This window comes from Oryctolagus cuniculus, chromosome 15, assembly GCF_964237555.1.
Source record: "Oryctolagus cuniculus chromosome 15, mOryCun1.1, whole genome shotgun sequence".
NCBI lineage: Eukaryota > Metazoa > Chordata > Mammalia > Lagomorpha > Leporidae > Oryctolagus > Oryctolagus cuniculus.
The window spans coordinates 62,254,092-62,280,134 of record NC_091446.1 but is presented as its reverse complement, the minus strand read 5'-3'; the positions used below and the strand labels follow the sequence as shown (position 1 = coordinate 62,280,134).

The 26,043-nt window shown below is 46.5% G+C and overlaps 1 protein-coding gene across 1 annotated transcript in view; it reads right to left on the bottom strand.

Moving 5' to 3' along the window:
* SGPL1 (sphingosine-1-phosphate lyase 1) overlaps nucleotides 1-23,575 on the bottom strand; it is a 53,597-nt gene extending 30,022 nt beyond the window's left edge. The window contains exons 1-3 of the mRNA XM_051823813.2: nucleotides 23,384-23,575; nucleotides 22,785-22,836; nucleotides 4,014-4,179 (exon numbers count right to left, since the gene is read on the bottom strand). Of these exons, the coding sequence (XP_051679773.1) occupies nucleotides 4,014-4,179; nucleotides 22,785-22,811 (193 nt within the window). The 5' untranslated portion in view covers nucleotides 22,812-22,836; nucleotides 23,384-23,575. The remainder of the gene's footprint in view (nucleotides 1-4,013; nucleotides 4,180-22,784; nucleotides 22,837-23,383) is intronic.
* Nucleotides 23,576-26,043: the final 2,468 nt, after the last annotated feature.

The following is a 26,043-nucleotide window of genomic DNA, read 5'->3' as shown; positions in this document are numbered from 1 at the left end:
ATGCCAAGTATTTATCACCTCCTCCCCCCAGGTAAAATTTGATTCTGGTGATAAACTATGGACAATGCCACAGGTCAAATCAGCAACCTGTTTTTGAAAGCTATCAGCTCTGTGCTGATTTTCATAGAGCAGAGGTGAGCAAAAGATAACAGCTCCACCCAAACTCCACTGCCTTTCAGTTCCCCCATCCCAGCTCCCGGTCTTTGCTCCAGAATTATGTGCTCTTCCACCCAGGAGGGAATTCAAAGTTTAAAGATCAGCAAAATTCACCACTATTCCAGATTTAAGGTTCTTCTAATCAATATACTAAGCATAGCTTGATTATTCAGTGATATGTAGCATAATACAACCTGAATAAGGTGGCGGGAGAAAAAATGACAATCTGTCCAAGTTTTCCCTGATCTCTGGAGGGAAGACATTCTTGTATATGTCTAAAATTTATTTTGGAAGTACAACATAAAAATGTGTTGTGTGTCTTTGTGTTAAACTGTATGACTCTGAAAACATTTGATAACTTTTGATCTATAAATGTGCATTTCATACGGTTCAACCTGATCCAGATGTAGACACAGATATACAAAAAGTAGCATCCCTCAGCGGCAAGGGTTTACTTTTGTTCTTCCGGCTTATCCATATTGTTTAAATTTCCTACAGTCAATATGCACTGTTTCTACAATAGGAGGAAATCTGTTATTAAAAATCACTAACTTGGGGTCCGGCACTGTTGTGTAGCAGGGAAAGCCACCAGCAGCGCCAGCATCCCGCACGGGTGCCAGTTTGAGTCCTGGCTGCTCCTCTTCCGATCCAGCCCTCTATTATGGCCTGGGAAAGCAGTAGAAGGTCCAACTCCTTGGGCCCCTGCATCCATATGGGAGACCCAGAAGAAGCTCCTGGCTCCTGCCTTTGGATCAGCCCAGCTCTGGCTATTGTGGCCATTTGGGGAACGAACCAGCAGATGGAAGACCTCTCTCTGCCTTTCAAAGAAATAAATAAATATTAAAAAAAAAAATACTAACTTGGAGTCCATTCAGTTCAGAAAGAGTTAGATGGCGTATCATTAATACACTGCTATTGATGTAGGCAGGCAAACATGCTAAAATTGATTAGGTTAGTAAGCTGGAAGACCACGCCTTCATCACGCCCCTCTTCCCCTAGCTGGCCACGCCTATGAAACCACTGGCCAATCATGTTAATTAACCACTCCCCTTTGAAAGTGGATTAAAAGCCTGGGACACAGTGTGCCCGCCCCTTCCTTGCTTCATACCTAGGTGTGCCCATCCCTTCCTTGCTTTTGCCAGTAGGGGTTTGTGGCCACCCTGGCCTTTGGGCCATCCGCCCCAGATGCTCCTCCACGTGACTGGTTCCTGGTACTCGGTATGAACCCAGATTTACCTCGTTCCTATAGATAAAGCCCTCACTCTCCTATGCATCTTTCTCATTGAATAAAAGCTTAAAAATGTACCATGCTTGGGGCCGGCGCTGTGGCTCACTTGGGTTAATCCTCTGCCTGTGGCACCGGCATCCCATATGGGCACCAGGTTCTAGTCCCGGTTGCTCCTCTTCCAGTCCAGCTCTCTGCTGTGGCCCGGGAGTGCAGTGGAGGATGGCCCAAGTGCTTGGGCCCTGCACCCGCATGAGAGACCAGGGAGAAGCACCTGGCTCCTGGCTTTGGATCAGCGCAGCACTGGCCATAGTGTCCATTTGAGGAGTGAACCAACGGAAGGAAGACCTTTCTCTCTGTCTCTCTCACTGTCTATAGTTGTCAAATTAAATTTAAAAAATGTACCATGCTGCCTCATTCATTTATGCAGGTATTCAGAATTCTCCTCTGGATATTAGGGAAGAACCCACATGGGCTTACTAGTATTGGGAACTTTTTAATAAGCGCACAGCGATATCATAAGGCACCCCAAATTCCAGTTTCACTATGATTATTTGTCTCATGCAATCCTCATAGGCCAGCATATTTCTTTTTGAACACGAAAGGCAGCTAAGTAAATACACCTAAGATGGCTGTGCCTCTACACTCCCAAATAAGCAAAACACAGGCAAGGCACAGTGAGCTATGAAACTGAAAACAGAAATACCTGCCCACAGTTAATGAGAATCGGGTGAGGTAATGCATGTTTCTCAGCTCCACTTACACATCCATGTACACATACAATGTGTTCAAAGCAACATGGCTGGACGTTTAGCCTAATGGTTAAGACACCAGTATTCCACATTGAAGTGCCTGGTTTTGATTTCAGGTTCCTAATCCAGCATTCCTGCTAATGCAAAGCTGGGGAGGCCATGATGATGGCTCAAGGGATTGGGTTTCTGTCACCTGTGGGGAAGATGCAGATTCTGTCCCAAGCTCCCGGCTCTAGCCCAGTCTCAGCCATTGCAGGCACACAGGGAGTAAGCCAGTAGATGTGAGCTCTCTTGACATTCTCTCTCTCTCTCTGCCTACTGCATCCAAATATCTAAACAAAAAAAATTTTAACAGTTCAAATGGTAAATTTTATGTTATATATATATGATATAGAATTATATAAAATATAAAAATATATTAAATTTATAAACTATATTTATATAGTATATGTTATATGTAAATATATAATAAATATATAATCACATTCATTGTGTAAGAAAGAAAAATACATCTACTGCTCTTCTTTAGAGTCCTCTGGACCAGAGCATCCCACTCATCAAAGCAAATGCTTCCTGGGAAAGGAACAGGCCTGGGCAGAACCACGTGGGATGTGTCCTTTCCCAATCCACTGAGCAGATGCAGCACAAGTGCTCGTCAGCCTCATCTGTCAAAGTTTAAGAGAGACTCTGGAAAGGACAGGAGCAGGAATTGAGGACTGAGTTCTCAGACAGGACAGTCTCCTCTCATTTCCACTTTAATTAAAAAGCTCTGGCAGCAGTGGCATATACTTCTTGGGTGTCGTGTTTTACAATGTTTACCACACTGTAACTGTGTAATTGTGCCTACAGCAGCTTGATGGCCATCTGTACGGCAAAGAGGTAAAAAACAGAATCTGGCTTCTAAATCAGATTTTGTTCAGAAAAACAAAGAAAAGCAGAAAAATACAGTTAAAGAGCTGCTTCAAACAGATGTTATCAAAGCAGCAAAGCATTGTGGACATTTCAAACAATGAAAAACGATCAGGAATTCTCTCCAATGTCACTAGCCTCTTATCCTAAGAAAGTACTGCAGACGTACCCCAGCAAGAGGGGGAAAGGGTGCAGTGCACTACATCTACTATTTCTACTCAGGCACAATCAAAACTGCCCAAGCACAGCCAGTGGGGGAGCAGGAAGCAGTAGCCACATGGCCGCAGGCAACCAGGTGTCTGGGGGGAGGACGCCAGTGGGGAGGGAAGGGGCTCGGGAAGGGCGGAGGGTTTACGAGGGCGGCACTAGGAGACTGATCTGCACTCCCTGAGAAGTAGCTTCCTGTTTCTCCCTGTCAACCTGAGTCACTACCAGGAAAGCTCAAAGCACACTGGCCCCTCACATCTGAAGTTCAATTCAGGTCAGCAGCCTTGCATTACCTGTGCAGACATCCCCACTGCAGCACCTGGCACAAAACAAGCAGTCAAGGGACCACCACATGAGTGCTGCTTCAATTTTTACAATGCTTATTGAAAAAGATGGCCCCAAACAAAAGCAGCACATTTCTACTCTAGGAACTCCATTACGATGCAATTATGTTGAGGAAAGAAACTGGCACTGAAGAAGGCCTAAGCCATCCTCCAGGCTTTCTGTGCATCTGGCAATAACTAACTTTCAAAGAGTTTTACTTCAGCTATAGATATTAAAAAAAAAAAAAAAAGAACAGAAACAGTCACACAACAGTTTTATTATAACCTTTCCAATCAGAAGACATTGTACTGATTTCCATTTAAATAGATTTTAAAACCAAAACCCAAACAAAAGGCAAGAAATCAGTTCAATCCTTTAGCTGTGAGTCCCAAGGCTGGCGACGCTCCACTATACCTTTACGGAGACAACAATATACTTACTCTCTGGCTGGAAGACAAACTCATACACCCAGACCAACAGCAGAGTCCAGAGGACACTCCATGCAATCAGCTGCCAGGGTTCGTATTTGGTGCAATGCCCATTAACATAATTCTTGGCTTTCGTGGAGTATGCTTCCAAAATCTCAAAGTATGGCTCAAAGGCCTTCTAGAAATACAAAAAACAAATCAGAAACATTACATTCAGGAAGTGAAGACAGTCTTTTGTTCAACTTATTTTTCAAGAGCAAGGTCACTGAGGCTCTGCCCCACCTCAGCAATAAACTTATCACCCTCAACAGCCCTAGGCTGTACCAGTCACTCCATCTGACACTGCCACTTACGAGCCATGTGGACTTTGACAGGATTTCTGACCTTCTGCCTATTCTGGAAAATGAGGCGGTTGAGCTAGATCATCGCGTCAGGCCTAAAGCTTCTACATGACTGCCACGTGGTGAACATGCCACTCTCCTAACCCAAACCAGTGCTCTCAATATGAACATCATTTCTCTTCTTCTCTACTTTATTTCAATCTTTCTCATTCTCTAACCCAGCAGCCAGCAACAAGAGCCAGACAGCAAATATTTTAGGCCGTGTAAACCAAGCATGCTCTGTTACAAATAAGTTCTGCTATTGTGCAAATGCAGTCACTGTTCATTTGACTACAGCACTGAAACTTCAATTTCACACAATTTTCATGTGTCACAAAATATTCTTTAAAAAAAAAACTTAAAAAACTATAAAAATCATTCTCAGCTCATAGTCCATACAAAAACAGGCAGAGAGCCAGATCTGGCCAACAGGCAACAGTCTGCCAATCCCTACTCTATGGCCCCACCTGACTGCAAAACTCATAAACTCAGGGACCAGATCTTACCATGGAATGCAGCCTCAGATCTGGCACAAGCGAGAGAAAAGGCCTTTCACCTGTGAACTTACCTATCTCATTCATGAGAATTCATCTCTCCCTTTCAGCTCTTCTCAAATATTCATTTGTGATAAGCTCTCTACAGCTCTGTGAGGTTATCACAACCTGCCCAGGTCATCTCTTTCTTATCTCCCTGACTCCTGGTTGTGAGAGCCTTGAGGACAGACCAGTTCTTAATCCTGTTTACAATCCTCCATACTGGCCTGCACAAAATAAGTTCACGCCATTTCAAGGCATGACGCTGGGGAAGCACCCAGGTAAATATCCTCATTCCTGGTCGTGAGTACAATCTACTGGGACAGGTACACATGAACCTGTACACACATACACAGGCACACACACAAATTAACTCTTCAGGGAAAAGCAATAGAAAGAATGCTTAAGTGCTACGAGCGCTGAGGAAGGCCTATCTACCCAGGGGACAATAACAATAACAGAGAATAAAACTTATACTATTTTAAAAGGATTAAAAGGGGGTAGGCATTGGGGTAGAGGTTAAGATGCTACTTGGGAGGCCCATATCCCATATCAGAGTCTTTGGGTTCAAGTTCTGGTCCACTTCTGATTCTGATTCTAGCTTGTACTAATGCACATCCTGGCAGGTAGAAGATGATGGCTCAAGTAGTTGGGGACTTGGATTCAGTTCCTGACTCCTGGCTGTGGCCTGGTCTAGTCCCTGCAACTCCAGGCGTTTGGGGAGTGAACCAGTAAATGGGAGCTCACTCTAGCTCGCTCTCTCTCCTTCTCTTCCTCTCACTCTTTCAAGCAGATGACAAGAAATAAAAGTAAACTTTTTTAAAAAGAAACAAATTACAAAACAATAACAATAAAACAAAGCAAAAGGCATGAATTTTTAACTTAAAAAAAAGATAACTTGGTGAAAGAAGAGAAAGATTGGCAATAAAAATCTTAGTTAAGAGATGCTGAGCCGCCGTCATGGCTCACTAGGCTAATCCTCTGCCTGCAGCGCCGGCACACCGGGTTCTAGTCCCAGTTAGGGCGCTGGATTCTGTCCCGGTTGCCCCTCTTCCAGGCCAGCTCTCTGCTGTGGCCCGGGAGTGCAGTGGAGGATGGCCCAAGTGCTTGGGCCCTGCACCCGCATGGGAGACCAGAAGCACCTGGCTCCTGGTTTCGGATCAGCGCAGTGCGCCAGCCGCAGCGGCCACTGTGGGGGTGAACCAATGGAAAAATAAGACCTTTCTCTCTGTCTCTCACTGTCCACTCTGCCTGTCAAAAAAAAAGAGAGAGAGAGAGAGAGATGCTGAAACAGTCTAGGGGAGAAATAAATGACATTGGAGATGAGACAGTAGTAGGATTTGAAAGAGATTTCTGGAGCTAGAACAAGCAAATAGAACTTGGTAACTTATTCACTGTAGGATGTATGGAGTAGGAAGAGTACAGATAATTCCAAATTTTCAAGCTCAGGGTCAAGACTTGATTAGGTAGTATCACCATTAACCATGGTAAGACTGGAAAAGAGGGGAAGCTGAAGAAGGCATTTTTCTTGTTCATAGACCAGGCAGTTTATGGCACTGTTACAGCAGCCCAAGTGAACTAAGAGGGTACCCTCAGTAATTAGACTGTGGGGTAAAGCAATTCACATTAGGCAAGTGCTGGGTTCCCTAGAGAGATACCCATGGAAACAGCTTATCTACACCTTGCCCCCCAGGGCTCCTTTTGGCCATTCCCGAAAGCCCACTGTTGCTATGAACAACATCAATCCTGCAAAGCAGTGACAGACTAGAGGAAACCTGAGAAAGCCCAGAGGGGGCCATCAGCATTAAAGGTATGTCATGATTTCCATCAATATAAAGAATCTTCTAGTGTTAAGGCTGCAATCAAACCACACAGTGAAACAGTATATATGAACAGTGACAGAAGAACACTCATTCAGATGAGCATTTCTTCTGATGATGCTAATTCCTAATTTACCCAGAAAACAAAGGATACCAATGTCAAAAGAAAACTATAGATATTCTCCACTCTTCACAGCACTGAACAAGAGACTGTAAAGTAACTAGTATTCAGAAGACAGTGAAGAATCAGCAAATGTAAACTAGTTTTTTGAAAGCCTTAAAATGAAGACATGCCTTACTAACATCTATAAAACTATATTCAGCAGAATCTATTTTCTCGGTAAATTGCTTTTGTTCTTAAGAAGATAATGGGGACTCCTTAAATTCCAAGGGGCTACTTTTAAAGGCGCTATCTCTAACTTCTCTAACTATAAGGACAATGGTACTGATGTAGATAAGTCCTGACAAGCTTTCTGAGCAGGCAACAGTTGATCACAGAAATTACATCTTCTGGCATCATTATAAGGTTATTACAAACAAGCTAGGACCAGTCCCCAGTGAAGAAGCACCTCACAGCACTGACAGCTCACTGCATTATTGGGCTCTGTGGGGTAACATAACCGATCTCCTTGGAAGAAAAAAAAAAAAAGGATAGGGCGTTCCTTTGGGCTTCAAATCAGCATAAACCCCAGGTTGGGTCCTGATGCAACACTTCAGCCCTTGGGAAGCACAAAATCTAAGAGCTAAAAGGAACCTCTGAGAAAAAGTCCAACATTTTCACTTCACAGGCAGAGGCCTTAAAGGGAAATGGTGTCCCTCAGCTCTTGGAGATGAGTTTGAGACCCAGTGGAGCCCACACCTCCTCAGTCTTCAGTACTGATTCCCAGTGTTCACAGGCAGAACATCAGTCACCACATTACATCCAGTGTTCTGAGCACAGTCGGCCTTGGGTGCATGTTAACATTCATAACAAACCAAAGCTGCACAGCCAGGCCATGACTATAGATAACCCCGCACATGGAGACTGCACAGAACTTACTGTTATTATAGTTACACTTCCCACTGTCTTTTTCCTTATGGCAATACACTTTCCATCTATTCACACCTTTCATGCATATTTATAATTACAATACTTAGACTTCTATTTATTTCAACTTGATCTATGTATTTTCTCTCAGGAAACACAAGAGCCGTATGTGAGGACCACTAGCTAACTTCAACTTCAGCACGTTACTTCACCAGTTGGTACTTCTGTGTTACCTAGCCAGAAGAAAGGACACAGAGTAAATACACAGCATCTGTTTCCATGTGCAGTCCCAACCGGCAGATATTCTATAAACTATAGATAGTCTCCACTCTTCACAGCACTGAACAAGAGAGTATAATGTAACTAGTATTCTGAAGACAGTGAAGAATCAGGGGTAGGTGTGGCTGTGCACCTCCAGCCCCTGCTCAACAGAACGGTAGTTTTAGTAGTCTTTCCACAAGTAAAGCATGCTTGCTTTCCTTTGTTATAAAACTGGAAATGTACTCCTGGAGGGAGGGTGGGGGAGAATAAACCACTTTCCCAATCAATGTATATAAAAATGATAGTTAAGAATAGTCTCAGTCTTTTAAAAGTATAATAATTAAAAGAAAAGCTATGATAAACCTTAGCATGAAGATTCAAAATATTAACTACTTTAAGAAGCTGTTGTCAGCCAGCGCTGTGATGTAGCAGGTGTAGCAGCACCTGCAGTGCCGGCATCCCATATGGGCGCCAGTTCGAGACCCGGCTGCTCTACTTCCCATCCAGCTCTCTGCTATGGCCTGGGAAAGCAGTAGAGGATGGCCCAGACACTTGGGACCCTGCACCTGTGTGGGAGACCCAGAAGAAGCTCCTGGCTCCTGCCTTTGGATTGGCGCAGCTCCGGGTGTTGCGGCCATTTGGGGAGTGAACTAGCGGATGGAAGATACTTCTTTTTCTCTCTGCTCTCTATAACTTTGCCTTTCAAATAAATAAATCTTTTAAAAAATGCAGCAGCTGTTGGCAAAAATGAGTTATCAGCCTTTCTCTTCTTGTTCATTTTATTTCCAATCAAATGATCAGGTTTCAGCTGATGCCCAAAATGCTCAGCACAGAACATGCTCAGTAAACCTCATCATTAGACAAAAGGCAGCTGCCAGAACGCATGGGCACCTGGTACCCTCCATCCCCAGTGACACTGAACTCCTTGGCCCCCAGTCACATCAAGGGAGCAAGATACGTTCATGAACATAAGATGACAGAGCAGAAGTCTACTCCTATTGTAAACCTGAAGCTGCTGGACCACTGAGTTTCCAACTTTTCTAAACAGCCCACAGAGACACACCTTACAACACAATCTAGTGAACATGGAAACAGATTTTAAAAACCTAAATACTTCCGAAATAGTATCTAACACCACATGACTTGTGAAATACATTTCCATTTCTTCTTTCTTTGTTTTTAATGTCTGACCTGCGACCTTGGTTCTGTGTCCCTCTAAATGAAGCATGACCTGTAGTTTTAGACTCTTGCCTCACAGTGACTTTACCCCTGGTTCCCTTTCATCTGGCAAGCGTATGTAATGCAGTGAAGGGAACTAACGCTTGTGTTAGTTTCCACTCCACACGATCTCAATGCTTTTGTATACTTACGACCTCCTCTCTCCACATTTTGGTGAGGCTGGGATTATGGTTTGAAATGACAGGCCCAGGAGATTCAGCATTCTATCCAGTGGCTAGTACCTATGGGTACTAGCCCACAGCTATCCTAATGATAATAAACTCTCTCAGCCACCAAATCACTTCCCAAAGAACAAAAGATCCGTAAGCAAACTTCCCACTGTGGCATTCTCTGCCTCCTCTCCCCACAAACACACCTTTTTGGAGAACTGATGCAGCTCTGACCAACTGACAATTACTGTTTGTTTTTTGTTGTTTTTTTTTTTTTTCCTGATAAATTTACTCATCAGTAATGTACACATAAAGAAACATCCTGGGGCCAGCGCTGTGTCATAACAGATAAATCCACTACTTGCGGTGCCAGCATCCTATATGGGCACCGGTTCAGTTCAAGTACTGGCTGCTCCACTTCTAATCCAGCTCCTCGCTAATGTGCAGAAAGTGGCCTAAGCGTTTGGGCCACTGCACTCATCTTGGTTTTAGATGGGCCCAGCTCTGGCCGTTGAGGCCATTTGGGGAATGAACCAGAGGAAGGAATACTTCTGGATCTCTCAATCTCTCTCTCTCTCTCTGTAATGCTCTGTAATGCTGCCCTTCAAATAAAATAAACAATTCTGGAAGGAAGGAAGGAAGGAAGGAAGGAAGGAAGGAAGGAAGGAAGGAAGGAAGGAAGGAAAGAAAAGAGACATCCTGTAACTTAACAGGACCAAAACAGGAAAGCTACACAGTAAACGACAGACCCACACCAGATGCTGCTTCTTCCCTTGAAGTGGGTCCAGTCCTTTCTCTAGAATCAGTCTGAGAGGCAAGCACCCACTTGGTGTACCCAGCTCTCAGACACTGGGAAAAGAGACACCAGCAGGCCTTCCTGTGAGTGTTAAAGCCAGATCCCAGCCCCATCTGTCCTCTAGATCAGCTAACTATTCCTGGCTAATATCTATCCCAGGCAAGACACCAATGAAAATCAAAACCTCCACCATGTAATCCTATAGGATTATGGCACCTCTAGGATAATGGCACAATTCAACAGCCATATAGTTTTTCCCGAAAAGCCAGAAATTTGAGCTTTAAAACAGGAATGAGCTGTTGAGGAAAAGAAAAACCTGTATTACTCAGTTTACCCACTGCCTGAAAAGCTTAAAATCAAACAGTACTCTAAGGACTGAGCCTGGGGTTAAGTAGGGCCAAGTTAAGAGTACAGAGGGGTCAGTACACTTATGCTTATTCTACTTCTTCCTTTAAAAACATGAAAAACAAAACTAAATGGTCTGATTCTCTTTCATGTCACATTCTGCAGAACTTCAAAGGGCAAAGTAAAACAGGTGAAAAAAACAGTGCCGTCTGCAGAGCCTGAAAAGGCATTAAGTGTCCCGGCAAAAACATCACAGCCCAAAGGAAAAACTCCCATGGGTCACTAAAGAAGAAGTAAGGATTGAGCAACAAAACCAAACAGCCACTACAAGCAATCAGTAGTAATGGTGATACAGCAACATCTGAAGCGACTGAATCATCATTTCTTGGGAGATAAACAGCAAACCACACTTCCCCTAAAATTCCACTACGTGAGTCAGGGATGCAGGATGAGAAGTGCAACTCCAAGCACTTAAGAGTCCACATGTTCCCAGATATGACCAGCACTATTCCACAGGCACTTTTAATTCTAACGGCTCTCTACCTGGCCCTGGGGCATCCAGGCAAAGTATCTTTCCATCACTGAGATACAAACAATCCTGCCCAAAGAGACAGATATGCAACTTTCCCAACTCATCAGGAAAAATCAAAGGTTCTAAGCTCATAAAAGCTGATGGCCCTAAACACTGCTAAATGATCAAAGCATTTCATCAATTAATTAATTCCTTTTTGTACTCAGGACAACACATCAAGTAAGACAGATGCTGATTCTGTCAAGTAACACTCTGAGCAACTCGCTTCTGAACCACATCAGAAAGGTACATCAGAAAGGGCCTTGAATTAGGAAAGACCAAAATGCATAAAACAAGTTGAATGAGAGAGGGGACAGCAATTATGGGTAAGGCAAGTAGGATGGATGCAGAGAAACAATTCTCTGCAAACCTGCACATGGTCCGTTACTACATTTGCGATGATCTCCCAGCCTCTTGTAATAAAAATGTACGTGAATCAACGTGTAGATGCACAGATGCTATCTTCAGGGCACTAGCACAGGGCACTAAGCTGACGCTCAGAACACCTGCATTCCATACAAGAGTGCTTGGTCCCACACCACGCTCTGCTTCTGATCTAGATTCTTGCTTATGCATATCCCAGGAGGCGGCAAACGACAGTTAAAGTACTTCAGTACCTACCTCTTACATGGGAAACCCAGAAGATGTAACAGGCTCCTGGTTTCAGCCTGACCCAGCCCTGGCTGTTGTGGGCATTTGGGGAGTGAACCAGTATATGGAAGGTCTGTCTGTCTGTCTCAGTCCCTCTCTGTCTCTGTCACTCTGCCTTTCAAATAAATAAAACTAAACTTTAAAAAAAAAAGTAGAAATTTTACTATCCTTTGAACACTAAAAATGAGAATGTCCAGATAAGCAAGCTCTGGTAGAAATAATCCCCTGTTCTTCATTCTGAAAGGAGAAGTCTTGACTTCCTTGAGGTTATCATAGTTGGGAAAGAGGTCAGCTGAGTGTCTTTCTTCCCATACTCATCTTGCTAATAGGATTATCTTTCTTTGTTACAGTAAGACACCGAGACTTTCCAAATTCATAACCATTTGTAGGAACTCCCTGCAATGGCCATGTGGCTCTCATGGATGAGAAATACTGAGAAATGTGACCTAAATAAGCTACAACAGCTCCTTCTCTGGAGACAGCTAACATGAAATCTTGTTCAGAAGTATAAACAGAGATCTCTCCCTGGGCCTCTGACCCTCAACCTAGATAAACACCCTTTGGAAAGACTGCCTTCAAAATCCAGTCACCAAGGAGCTACTTTTAAAAACTGAAAAAAGCAGTTGAGGGTATTTAATTTTAAGTTAACATTCAAAAGTTTCAGATAAACTGTTAAAGGGTGGAGGATGTTTGCTTCAAATGGAAAAGTATGCATTATCTAAGATATCTTTCTGGGTTACCTGATTCTGACTGGAGAAATCTGAAAGTTATAGGTGACTGAAAGCAATGCAAATTAAATGTTCATCCATAAACAAACAAATTCTACCAGGTCCAGCAAAGGTTCAGATGACTTCCCTCCTCACTAGGGAAGCACTTACTTCTCCTCCACTTGTAAACTCAACATTCCTGATATATAAATGTATCGTTCTTTGGACTTCTCCTTTGAACTGCTTAACATCAACCTGGTTTCTTCTCATGAGTAAAATAAAATCTTTAATGTGTTTTTCATTTCATTTCTGTATGCAGGTTGTAATTTTTTTTTTTTTTTTTTTTTTTTTTGGACAGGCAGAGTGGACAGTGAGAGAGAGAGAGAGAGAAAGGTCCTCCTTTGCTGTTGGTTCACCCTTCAATGGCCGCCACAGCCGGCACGCTGCAGCCGGAGCACTACAGCTGGCGCACTGCGCTGATCCGATGGCAGAAGCCAGGTGCTTCTCCTGGTCTCCCATGGGGTGCAGGGCCCAAGCACTTGGGCCATCCTCCACTGCACTCCCGGGCCACAGCAGAGAGCTGGCCTGGAAGAGGGGCAACCGGGACAGAATCCGGTGCCCCAACCGGGCCAACCACAAGGCGCCGGCCACAAGTTGTAATTTTTTAGAATACTTTTAAAGATTTATTCATTTGAAAGGCAAAGTGACAGAGAGAGAGAAAGAGATCTTCCATCTGCTGGTTCACACCCCACTTGGCTGCAATGGCTGCTGAGCCTGGTGGTAGCCAGGAACTCCAGGTCTCCCAGGTGGACAGCAGGAGCGCAAGCACTTGGGCTCATCTTCCACTGCTTTCCCGAGCTTTGCACAAGCAGCAAGTTGGATCACAAATATAGCAACTGGGACTCAAACCATACTCTAGTATGGGATACCAGTGTTGCAAGCAGCTGCTTAACCTGCTGTGCCACAACACTGGCCCCATTATTTTGTTTTTGAAAATTATCTCTTGGCTGGCGCGGCGGATCACTTGGCTAATCCTCCGCCTGTTGGCGCCAGCACCCCGGGTTCTAGTCCCGGTTGGGGTGCCAGATTCTGTCCCAGTTGCTCCTCTTCCAGTCCAGCTCTCTGCTGTGGCCTGGGAAGGCAGTGGAGGATGGCCCAAGTGCTTGGGCCCTGCACCTGCATGGGAGACCTGGAAGAAGCCGTGGCGGCCATCTGGGGGATGAACCAACGGAAAAGGAAGACATTTCTCTCTATCTCTCTCTCTGTGTCTAACTCTGCTGGTCAAATAAATAAATAAATAAATAAAAATTTAAAAAAGAAAAAAAATTATCTCTTAACAAAATCTAGAGAGCTTCAGAGGCCTGAAAATTTCCTTTCAAAAAATCCTTGTGGTTATAAAATCCTGCAAAATATTTACAAAGAGTTCAGGACATCCTGAAGGCCAATCATTGAGGTCTATAGTCCCCAATTAATAATTCCAGCTCTAAAATTAATCTCAGAAGTAGCCTTAGTATTACAAAAGGTCCTATTATTTGTAAAATAAGTCCAAGATCTCTATATATCCTACAAGTGAGAACAAAACAGAAACTTTATTAGACCAATCCATTACCTAAAATTTTCAAGGTAAGCCCAATAACTGCAATTAAAAAAAAAAAAAAAAAAAAAAGCACAGTTCTGGTTCATGCCACAACATGGTAGACCTTGAAAACATTATAAGAAGTGAAAAAGTCAATCATGAAAGACACACATTGTATGAGATTATATGAAGCTTTCACATGGAATGTCCTGAATAAACAAATCTACAGACAGAAAGCAGACTCAGGGGAAATAAGGAAGTGACTGGTGAGTACTGAATCCCTTTGGAAAAATGTTCTCAAACTGATTGTGGGGCTGGGCATTTGGCACAGTAATTAAGATGCTGCTTGGGATGCCCACATCCCCTATCAGAATGCCCAAGTTCAAGTGCTGGCTCCCTCTTGTGATTCCAGCTTCCCACTACTGCACGCCCTGGGAGGCAGCAGAAGGTTCAAGTAATTGGGTCCCTGCCACCCATGTGGGAGACCTGGACTGAGTTCTAGGCTTCCAGCCCCAACTGTTGCAGGAATTAGGGAAGTGAATCAACAGATGGAAGATCTCTCTCTCCCTCCCCTCTGGCTCTCTTTCTCTGTGCCTTTCAAATAAATAAATAATTTTTTAGAAATGTGTTGTGGTGACTGCACAACTCCGTCAACACACACACACACACACAGAATTGTACACTTAAAAAAGAACCATGACCAAATAATTCCATTTGTGTTCACCAAATGTACTCTCAGCTAAGACAAATGACCTAAGATTCTTTGGATTCCCAGGTTTCCTTTAAAAAAAAAAAAAAGAAAGAAAGAGAAAGCCTACTGAAAAAGTTTCCAAAAGGGACAAAGCAGAAGCGGCAATTCCAGAGAGAGAAACGCTCTGGACTCCAAGTAAAAGCAACCATGAGTAGTAACTTTAAAATCTATAGGGCATTATGTACAAACCGGACAAAGAAGGCCATTATTGTCTACAAATGTATCCCTTAGGATTCATAAACATTCATCACTAACTGCTAAAATGAGAAAAGCTTAAAGCTGATTTTTATCTTTGGTAGTTCCTAAGCACATCCTAAACAGCAACTGCCCAAGATAGGTGAGAAGGGCAGTTACCGGTGAGTACTCTCCCTGAAGGACACTTCATCACTCCTCCCAGGGACCCTCCGAGAGCCACGTAGTGTGTGCCACAAAAAGGCAGCACTGATATTCAGTCTCACTGAGAAGCAGTGTGACCTCTGCCACGTGACTGAACCTCTGCAACTGGAGTCTCCTCACCTGCAGAATGCCACTGCCACAACTCAACAAAAGACTGACAAGAAAAAGAAACCAGTCATAGGTCTGCTGTGAACACTAGATGTGATAAAAGAGTAAGGAAACAACCGCAGAGAACAAACTTACCAAATATTTGATGGATCTTAATTCTCTGATGACAGCTAGGAAAGCAACTTCTACAAAGCCCTAAGAGAATCCCAAAGGCGTGGGAGAGGCTTAGATAGTTTGCCTGCCATGCCTACATTGTATTTCCTATAGACAGTTGTGATAAAACACATATTAGTAATGCGGTGCTCCTCAGATACCTGTAAGAAACATGAGAAGTCTACTCTTAACCTTCGACAATCTACTAAATAAATCAGAAGACTACAATGCCCTCTTACCCACCAACAAAACAGGATAAAATCAGTCACCTACTCTGTGTACACATCATAAACCTGTACGCATTCAGCCATCCAAACAGCCCACTGCTGACTACAAAGGGCAGCATCGGACACGCTTCCACAAAGAGCTGGGGGATGTGAACTCTGAGGCTTTCTTCTCCCCGGCCACACCAGCCAGATAAGGAGCGAGTCCACCAGGGCATTCTCCTATTTGCCCTAGATTCCATTCTGTGAGAAACGGAAAACAGAATTTTCTATTTGCCTCAAGTGTCTCAAAGGCTAGGTGCCATTAGGACTGGCACCACCACAGCACTGGTCAGGACTGGCACCACCACAGCACTGGTCTGTTCCTTTTCAGAGCCATCTCCACAGAGCGTGCTTCCCCCAGCTCTGAGAGCAAGCGTTAACAAGAGCCACTTCCATACTAGCACAAATGTTACTCTGCAACACTAAATCCTTCCCTTATCACTGCCCTCTTAATACTCAAAAATAATCAAGCTTGCTTCATCCCAAACGGTTATTATTTATAGACTAGATGAACAAAAATGCAGCAGGCTTCATTCTCTGGGGAAATTACAGAAAATTAAGCGCATTTCACATTTAAAAAGGTCCTATGCTACTTTGAGAAAGTGTGCTCAGTGCTCTAAGTCCAGGATGCAGACAGCAGAAATGTAACAAGTGTTATCCAAAGGTAAACCCAAAAATATTATTAAAGAAGACTCTAAAAGAGTATAAACTGGCACAATCACTTTGGAAAGCTGTTTGGTAGTATACATTACTCTAGCAATTCTATTTATGATTACTGAAAGACACATTCAGGAAGCTAACAGTGTCATTCACAACAGTCAAAATTACTGAAAACAGTTGTTCATCAACTGCAGAAGGAATAAATCAGTTGCAACATATTTATACACAGTAATCCGACACAGCAGTAAGAAAAAAAGTAGTGGAACACAAGAGCACCCCTGACTCACAAAGGTTGAGCAAAAGGGCGGTGCTGTGGCATGGCGGGTGAAGCCCCTGCCTGCAACTCCAGCATTCCACATCGGCACCAATTCAAGACCCAGCTGCTCCACTTCTGATCCAGCTCCCTGCTAATGTGCCTGGGAAAGCAGCAGATCCAAGTGCTTGGGCCCCTGCACCCATGTGGGAGACCAGGAGGAAGCACCTGGCTCCTGGCTTCAGCCTGGCCCAGCCCCAGCCTTTGCGGGCATTTGGAAAATGAACCAGTGGGATGAAAGATCTCTCTCTCTCTCTCTCTTTAACCCTGCCTTTCAAATAAATAAATCTTTAAAAAAAATAAAGTTCATAATGGAAAAGTTCAAAAAAGCCCCCACTTGGAAACAATTCAAATGTCCACTATTAATCAAGTAGATAAATAAATTGTATTGTAGTCAAATAATTAAAATACTGAACGGCATGAAAACAAATGAACTACGTGCAGTAATACTGGATGAATCTCACAAATACTGAACATAGAAAAATCTCAAAAAATACATATAAATCCATTTATATCAAGTTAAAAAACAAAACTAAACTATGCATATGTAGGTGGTAATACTAATTTAAAAACAGCAGCAAGGGAGTAATTATTCTAAAGGTCGGGATCGTGGTTACATCTTGATGGAGGGAAGACGGGAGGTATGTGACAAGGTAGGGCATATGGCATTGGGGTAAATGTTCTATTTCTTAACGTGGGCGGCAAATACAGGGTTGTTTTCTGTAACATTCTTTAAAATGTAGATATGTGCTTTAAACACACTTTTGCCTGTTTCATAAATTTCACACAAAAGCATCTTTAATTAAAAAGAAAGGTAAGTCCTTCTCCCCTTTCCTCTTCCTACTGAACAAAACATGACCTTGACAGGCGGAACCCACAGCTACCCTGCACCAGGAGAGGATGCACTCCTGGTGGGGATGCCACAGCCTGGAATCTCAAACACCTGAGAATGACCACGTGGGCCACATTTCTCTGCCTTCAAAGAAATATAACTTTTTTTTAAAATATCTCTATTGCGTTTGCTTTTTCTGTTACATACTCATCCAGCCCAATCTATCCTAACTGACTCATTTGGTGATTTGGACAGATGAAAACCTTTCCAACGGGTAAGCTTCCAACCGCAGAAAGGACTTCCTGAGAAAGTACTCGGCACTCACGCAGGACAGAGCACTGTGCGAGGGACTCCTACACAGCAAGAAGGCTGGACCACAGGACTTCTAAAGACCCTCTCAGCAAGTCTGACTCCATGGCTACTGACCACTGGCACAAAGCAGTTCTGGGCTTGCCAAAGCCAGTGACACTTCGGCTCTGAATCTATCTTCCTCCTGTTACTATCAGCAAGAACACTGCTCTTCCATAACAATTTATATCCTATCCATTTTCAGGACTGAGCCCGAGTCCTATCTTCCTGCTTTGCTTTTTAAAACTAACTTGACCTCAGCTTCGGCATGCTGGGCGTTCCTCTTCTCTCCTCCAGATGCTCCACGGAAACTTCTCCAGCTGTGCTGTGGCCCCCCAGGCGCTCGGTCCTCTGTCTGCCAGCTGGGTTGGCCAATGGAAATCAGGGTAGGGAAGAGCTGGAGGTATTTACTCCCCTGGACTCCCTCTCTGCCGGGGCACTGGCAGGCAGTGGCTACTCTCATACAGGTGACTTTCCCCTCCAGCTACACTCTCCAGATTCCAGAAACTACCCTCTCCTTTGTCCCCTCAGGTCTGAGAGTGATGGTATCTCCGGCTGCTGCCCTGGGCTGTTTCACCAGGCCCTGCTGGTTTTCCCTCACCTGCCCAGCCTTTGTGAATATCCCTGACCTCCTGGGCCACACTGCAAGAGGGCGCCAGATGACTGACACAGTCCATCAGCTGCCTTCAGCCTTCACTGTTCCATGCCCGCAGATGGCCCCGACCTCCCCTCACCCCACGGCATAGCTGGTCTCTCGGTAAATGGGCTATGTTTACACATACAGGCTGATTCCCTACAAATCAGCTCCCTACGGAAAATTCTTAACGCCAGGCCAATTCTCAATTATGCCACCTATGTGTACAGACTGTATGCAATACTAGATTGGGCAAAGCCTAATTAGGAAGGTAAATGTTACTAAAAATTCCTGACACGCAGACTGCAAAGCTAAGCAAACACTGGGATCTGGAGTTTATTTATAACTCCCCCTGCCCCGAGAACAAAGGCTGCAGAAATTACTACTATCCCACTTCATTTATAAGACTGGACCAGTGCCAAACATAGTGCTCATCCTACATGGCCAATCATCAACAGAATTTTAAATGTCCTATCTACCAGTCCCAGTGAACTTTTGCTTTCTCCTACCTAATTCTATAAACTTCAAATAACAGAAATGAGCTTTTGATGTCAATCTTTCAGCTTTATACTAAAATCCCACTTCAGATCAGAAAGAAAGTTTCCCTGAAAAACAATCAAAGGTCAAAGATAATGCTCAAAGAACTGGAAAGATTCCATTTTTAAACCAAAAAAACAAACAAAAAACCATAACCAAGAGAGGCTTGCTGTTATCAAATCGCGAGTGCTGCAGAAACGCTGAGAAGGCAAACCTTTCCTAAGAAGGGTGCTTTGCTGAGGAGATGGTGCGGGACACTTTCCAACAGCACTGGGCCTATGGGCAAACATGCCCAAGCAGCACTGTAGCATTCCCATCAGGCCCCAAGACAAGACTCAGTCCCCACCCACACCATAGCACAGACCACCCAGACACCTGGTCATCTCCTGCCCACAGCAGGGTTTCTCAGCCTCAGTAGTATGAGGTTCTAAGCCCCATCATAGGGGACGAGGCACATCATGCAATACCAGCTGCATGCCTGACTTCTAGCCACTAAATGCCCGTAGCACCAGTCAGCTGTGACAATCAAAGACGTCTCCAGACATTGCCAGATGTCCCTGGGGGGCAAAACTGTCCCTGGCTGAAAACCCCTACCCTCTATAGACACTGGTCACTCAAACCCCACCCAGATCTCCCAGGGTGCACTTGCTAATAACCCTGATGCACCTATGAACACCAACTAATTTACTCATCATCTTTGGAAGGGAAAAAAGAAAAGTCACCAAAGGAATAGATTTGGCTTTATAATGCACCTTTTCCTTAAAAATCCTAAGGGTTTCATAACTTGCAAAGTGACGCCACCCTCCACAGAGCAGAGTAATACAGACAAGAAGAATGGCTGGCAACACAGAGAAAGGCTGCTACAAAATCACCAGACTGGAATTCTCGCTGAAAGCACCACCGCTCTCAGAGAACACGACTACTCGGTATTCCGAGATGTCGGTAGACAGTGTTACGGTCCACACGTCACAAAAGAGCAAATGGAAAAGGCAGGCAAATGAATGAAGACCAAAGTGGCAGCAGGAACACACTGAGGCTGACAGCCCAAGCCCCCGGGTCTGGATTCGAGTTCTGCTATAAATGTACTCCAGGTGATCTCCACGTTTTACTCCGAACACAGTGATTTTACTCCTTATCAGACCCAACTTCCTTTTGTTATTAAAAAAAAAAAAAGTATTTTGTGAGGCCAGCAGGTTAAGCTGCCACTCTGGCAACAGCAACAGTATCCCATGAGTACTGGTTTGAGTACCAGCTCCCTGCCAATGCACCTGAGAAAGCAGAGGAAGATGGCCCAACACTTGGGCCCCTGTGGAAGACGGGGATGGAGTTCCAGGTTCCCAGCTCCAGCCTGGCCCAGCCCTGGCTGTCACTGCCATCTGGGGAATGGACCAGCAGATGAAGATCTCTCAATCCTGCTATATCTCTGTAATCTTTAAAATTTTTTTTCACTTTGTAATACCCTCTACTCTTCTGAAATGAAATTCAAAGACTACACCATCATATTCACAGATATTAACTTTAAGATTCTCAAGATAATTGCCCTCTCTGCAGTGTAAAAAAAAAAAAAAAAAAAAAAAACACAACGAGATTTTATAATGAAACATGTATGCCAGAAGACAAGACAAGGACTCCTCTTGCCTCCCCACATTCACAAAGTGCCCCCTGGAGGGCAGAGCTAGGCCACCCTGTCTGCTCTGCACCAGTTCTCTCCCACAAGACTCAACCACCAGCAACTTCTGACCCCTACCATGAAAACTGTCACCAACAAGTAGTGAAAGGAGGGACCTGAAGTCAGGTCACCTGAGCAAAACTAGGAAGACGTCAGTGCACTTTTCAAACGCTTTTGTTAAAATGAAGTTTGTAGAGTATCTACTTCTGCGCCTGGCATGTAACATAAGCTCAAAGAATTTAAACCACAGGAGTTATTTTATTACTCCTGTATCTACCCTGTACTGTTTCCTAGCTTTTGCTAGTTTATTCCATTAGCAGAAAGGACAGGTGGCTGACAGCCATTAGAGACATTCCAAACCACTAATACAGAAGAGGCTGCTCTGTCTAACCCCTACGACTGTCTCTAATTCTGATATGTTGGGATGCTGCTCTGCACGCAAGCTACCACGTAGGTCCTTTCTTCCACGGTGGAGGACCAAGAACGTATCACATAAAGTAGCTGGAGAAACACCACGCGCTCTGCCCGGGGTGGGTTGGTGTGCTGCTGAAGACCCAGCCCTAGTCATCAGTTCTTTGCAGTTCGGCTCCAAACAGCACATTCAAGTCAAGGAAGGGATGAGCGCTTCAGTAAAAGCCCTTCACACAACGAGAATGTCGGCTTCTGAAAGTGGTGGCTGTTCAGGGCCACTCCTCCATGGATTAGCTCCTAAAGCAACAAAGCAAACCCCTAAATATCTGAGATTATCCAGTGAGGAAGGGAAAGGTATGGCAACAGATAGAGAAAAACTTCAGAACCGGTTCCAAGGTTAACATGAATACAAGCAACCACTGCTCACTGAAAGTCAACTCAGAGGCCCAAGAAGTAACCAGCGCATCTCCGCACACAGAGAAAGATCCTACTCACAGGTGGCAATCTCCCACACACAGACACCCTGCGCTCTGAGAAGAGAAACAGACACAAGTCATACTGCTTAACCCTCCAAGACGCTGGCGGCATTTACCCCTGGGTGAGGAAACTACTGCAATGGGGGTGAAGGTGGACAGGATGGAGGGCACTGGGGGGAAGGGGCTGCTTCCTTCTGCAATTTGGTTGCCAATGTTTCTAACATAATGCTCTTGGAATGAAAATTTAAAACTGCATGTCTATTAATGAGCTATTAAAAATTCAGGTAACTTGGGGCAAGCAGCTATTTTAGGGGAACTTTTCATGGGGATCTGTGTCTCCCAAACACAACCTAAGGCCATCCTCATTCCCACCTCAAACTCAATCTCCCTCTTCTCTATCCCTCCTGCAGGAGGTCAGCTCGGGTACAACAACCCTCACTAGTCGTGTTTCCCAATTTCCCAGTGCCAACCGACCTGCTGGTCGGTGAGATAAAGAAAATAATTACATGTAAATCACCGATTTTACACAAGCAGCTATCAAACTTATTCAACCAGAACTAAACCCAGATACTTTTCCTGTATCTCTATGTGAAAGCTACGGGCTCCCCACAAATCTGACACCAAAGAGCTTCCGTGGAATCATCAATGTCCCAAGAATAAAATGTCATTATGGTAAACGCTCTTCTGGCAATGCTTTTTTCGCCCAGCACAGAAAGCTCTCGGAGGGAGGGAACAGCCTCCACCAAAGCGGGCACACTTCTGGGCCACTGAAGAACTCGAGTTCCACGGCGTGTGCTAAGCCCTGGCTGTGTTCACAGCACCACAGTAAGTGCTTATTCATCTTCGAACAATTCAGGCATGGGATCTGTTTCCCGGGATTCTAACTCCAGTCTGGAAGACAAAGACTTACAAAGACACGGCAGACCCCGACCAAACTTAGTAATGGTTGGGTTTTTTTTTTGTTTTTTTTTTTTTAAACTGTCCGGCTAGCCAGGGAGAGGCTGAACCCAAGAAAATGAGAGTGGTTAAGTTCTCCCAAACTGAAGAGGTCATGTATTCACCCTGACCACGGAGCCCCAAGTAAAACGTGGCAGAAATAACCGCTCAGCTACCGAAGGCCAGCGTCGAGGACGACCCTCTGCACGGCGCTCCAGGCCGGCCGGGCGGGACTCACCAGCGCCAGCAGGTCCGAGCCGGGCATCGCCTCGCCCACGTCCTCTCGGCGTCTGTCAAAGGGAAACACGTCTGTTCACGCGCGAGGCTCTGCCCGGCGGCCCACGCAGGGTCCCCTGCGCGGGCTCGGACCGCACCCCACCCTGCCCGGCGAACCGCGCTCCTGCAGCGACTCGCCCCTCGCCCACGGGCAGGCGCGCGCACAGAGCCGGCGGTCCACGGCGCAGTCCACGCAGGTGGACGCCGCCGGGGGACACGCCCAGCCCGTCCCGGCCGGGGTCCCGCGCGCCGAGCGCCGCCCCTCACCCCACCAGGGCCGGACTCCGGCCACCGCAACCCGGCCCCGCTCTCGCCTTCACCCGCCCTCCCCACGGCCAGTCCCTGGGGCTGAGGTCCGCAAACCCGGCCGCCGAGCCCTCCGCAGCGCGCCGGGGCGCGGGCCCGGACCCGGCTCCATCCTCTCCCTCAGCGCCACTCACGCGCCGGCCCCGGGCCTCGGCCGCCCGCCCCCCGCCCGGCCCGCGCCCTCCCCGGCCCCTCCGACCCTCCCCTCCCCAGCGCGCACGCCCCCTCCCCCGGAGCCCGCGGCGGCCCGTCCACCTCCTCAGGCCGGAACCAGCGTCCCCGCTCCTTTCCTCCGGCACTGTCCCTCGCCGGTCGGCTCCACCTCCCGCCTCTCTTCCTCAGCTCGCGACCGACTAGCACGCCGCGGGGCTCGGGCTCCCCCTGCCGCCGCCGCCGCCGCCGCCGAGATTGGAGGTGCGGCCGCCGGCGGCCCCGCCCCTCCCGGAAATAGCTCCCCCGGCGCCGACCCGCCTCGCCGGGCCCCGACGTGCGCGGCCCCTCGCCGAAGGCGGCGCGCACGCCCGCTCCCGCGGAGCCCCAGTGCGCGTGCACGCCACCTGCTGGCCAGGCAGGGAGCGGCTCCAGGTCCTCCGGGGCTGGTCTCTCCCAGGCTAGCCTGGGGCGTGCTTGGTCGCCAGCCAGATGGTCACCAACCTCTGTTTCAGGCGGACTTTCTGAAAACCATCTTTCTGGTCACAGTTGCCCCTTGGAGCCCCGGAGAGAGCCGATCTGATCCAGAGCGACGCCCAGAGATGGGTCTCTAAGCAGGGATTGGAGATTTTAATAAAGACTTTGGTTTTTCCACTTAAGCAACAGGAAACTCATTTAGTGCAAACACCATGTCCTTCTCCCATCCTCTCCCTCAATAAATGGAGAGCGGAGACTACAGGTGTTGGGCAAAAAAGCTCTCTCCTCTGCAATGTAGGGAATCACCTAACATTCCCGGCCCACCCAGATCCACCTTTCACCTTCAGACGAAAAAATTAAAAGTCAAATAAGTGTCCCATGACTCGCACTTGTAGTCATGACACCAAGTTAGTGCAAGTGGAAGGCAGCATAATTATGTATAACTAATTGGGCCAGCGCCGCGGCTCACTAAGCTAATCCTCCGCCTTGCGGCACCGGCACACCGGGTTCTAGTCCCGGTTGGGGCGCTGGATTCTGTCCCGGTTGCCCCTCTTCCAGGACAGCTCTCTGCTGTGGCCAGGGAGTGCAGTGGAGGATGGCCCAAGTCCTTGGGCCCTGCACCCCATGGGAGACCAGGATAAGTCCCTGGCTCCTGCCATCGGATCAGCACGGTGCGCCGGCCGGGGCGGCCATTGGAGGGTGAACCAACGGCAAAGGAAGACCTTTCTCTCTATCTCTCTCTCTCACTGTCCACTCTGCCTGTCAAAAAAAAAAAGAAAAAAAAAAAAACCTAACTGATCAGCAACCTGCCCACCACTTTTTTTTTTTTTAATAGTTTTAGGGCCTGGCATTGTGGTGTAACACGTCAAGCCACTGCCTGCAACACCGGCATCTCTCACGGGTGCCAATTCGTGTCCCAGCTGCTGCAGTTCGGTCCAGTTCTCGGTTGATGGCCTGGGAAAAGCAGTGGAAGATGGACCAAGTACTTGGATCCCTGCCACCTACGTTGGAGACTCAGATGAAGTCCTGGCTCCTGGCTTCAGCCTGGCTCAGCCCTAGCAGGTGCAGCCACTAAGGGAGTCAGTCAGAGGATGGAAACTCTCTCTCTCTCTCTCTTAGACTTCCCTCTCTGTAACTTTGACTTTCAAATAAATAAATAAGTCTTAAAAAGAAAAGTGAACCTTGGAAGATTTCAACAGAAACAATACAACAAGGAACCCCTTGCAGAGTTGTCATGAGGGTGAAATTAGGGTGTCAGGATCCTCGCCTTCTGCTTTTGGGGTGAGGTTTTTTGTTATCACAGCTGCCCTCCTCTGCACAGCCCATCAGCCTGTCCCAGTTCCTCTGCCCTTCCTCACCCCCACCCCCAGTCCCAGCCATCTCTATCATCCAGAGCCTCAGAGTCAGGTACTGACACCCCTGGACCCTTCCCCCTCTTAATGCTGTCCCCAGGCAGACGAGCAACCTCCGTTTGTAGGAACAGAGTGTTCATTAGGACACTACTCATCAGAAGTTGCCCTGGGCTCCCCTCGCCCCACGCCCCACCTCTGCCTTGTATCTTCTTCGGATCCCAAATCTGTTTAGCTGCCACTTCCTGTCTCTCAGTGTGGAGCTGTGCACCCCCCGATGCTTGGAGGGTGGGTCATGTCTGATTCCTGCCCATGTGCACCCCGTACATGGACGGCATGCCATCTGTTCTCTCTTCCTAGATGCACAACCCTTTTCAACCCTACAGAGAACTGTAATAGGCATCTTTACACACAAGGCCCTATTTGCGTCTTGACTTGCAAAGATCAGGTGACTCACATCAGCCCCAACCTGTCAACAGGGGCCCCAAGGCCAGAGAAGGCGGTGTTCCTGCCAAAGACACCCAAGTGGGATGGGGTGGGGCTCCGTGTTGAAGCCAGGGCTTCATAGGGAGAGGCTCAGACGAGCTTGTTGATGAATTAGAATCAAAGGTAGACCCAGAGGGGCCTTCAGCTATTTTCCAAGTCGGCCCCAGAAAAGGAGGCTCACAGTAGGGCAAGACTCCTGGCAACACCCGGACTGTTGAGTGGGCCTGGGCTTGCAACTCCGTGAGTCCATGAGGCTGGCCGGGGAGACAGACAGACAGGCAGATGGGCAGACACTGACCCTGGACCGCACTGCCCCCGTGCCCACATTCCCTCGGACTGCAGAGTAACACCAGGAAGGACCGAGCCGGCTGGTGGGAGGCGGAGGTGGGGTGGCCTGGAGCCTCGATACCTCTGTGTTTTCCCAAGAGCAGCTTGGCATCTCCTGGGAGCCTG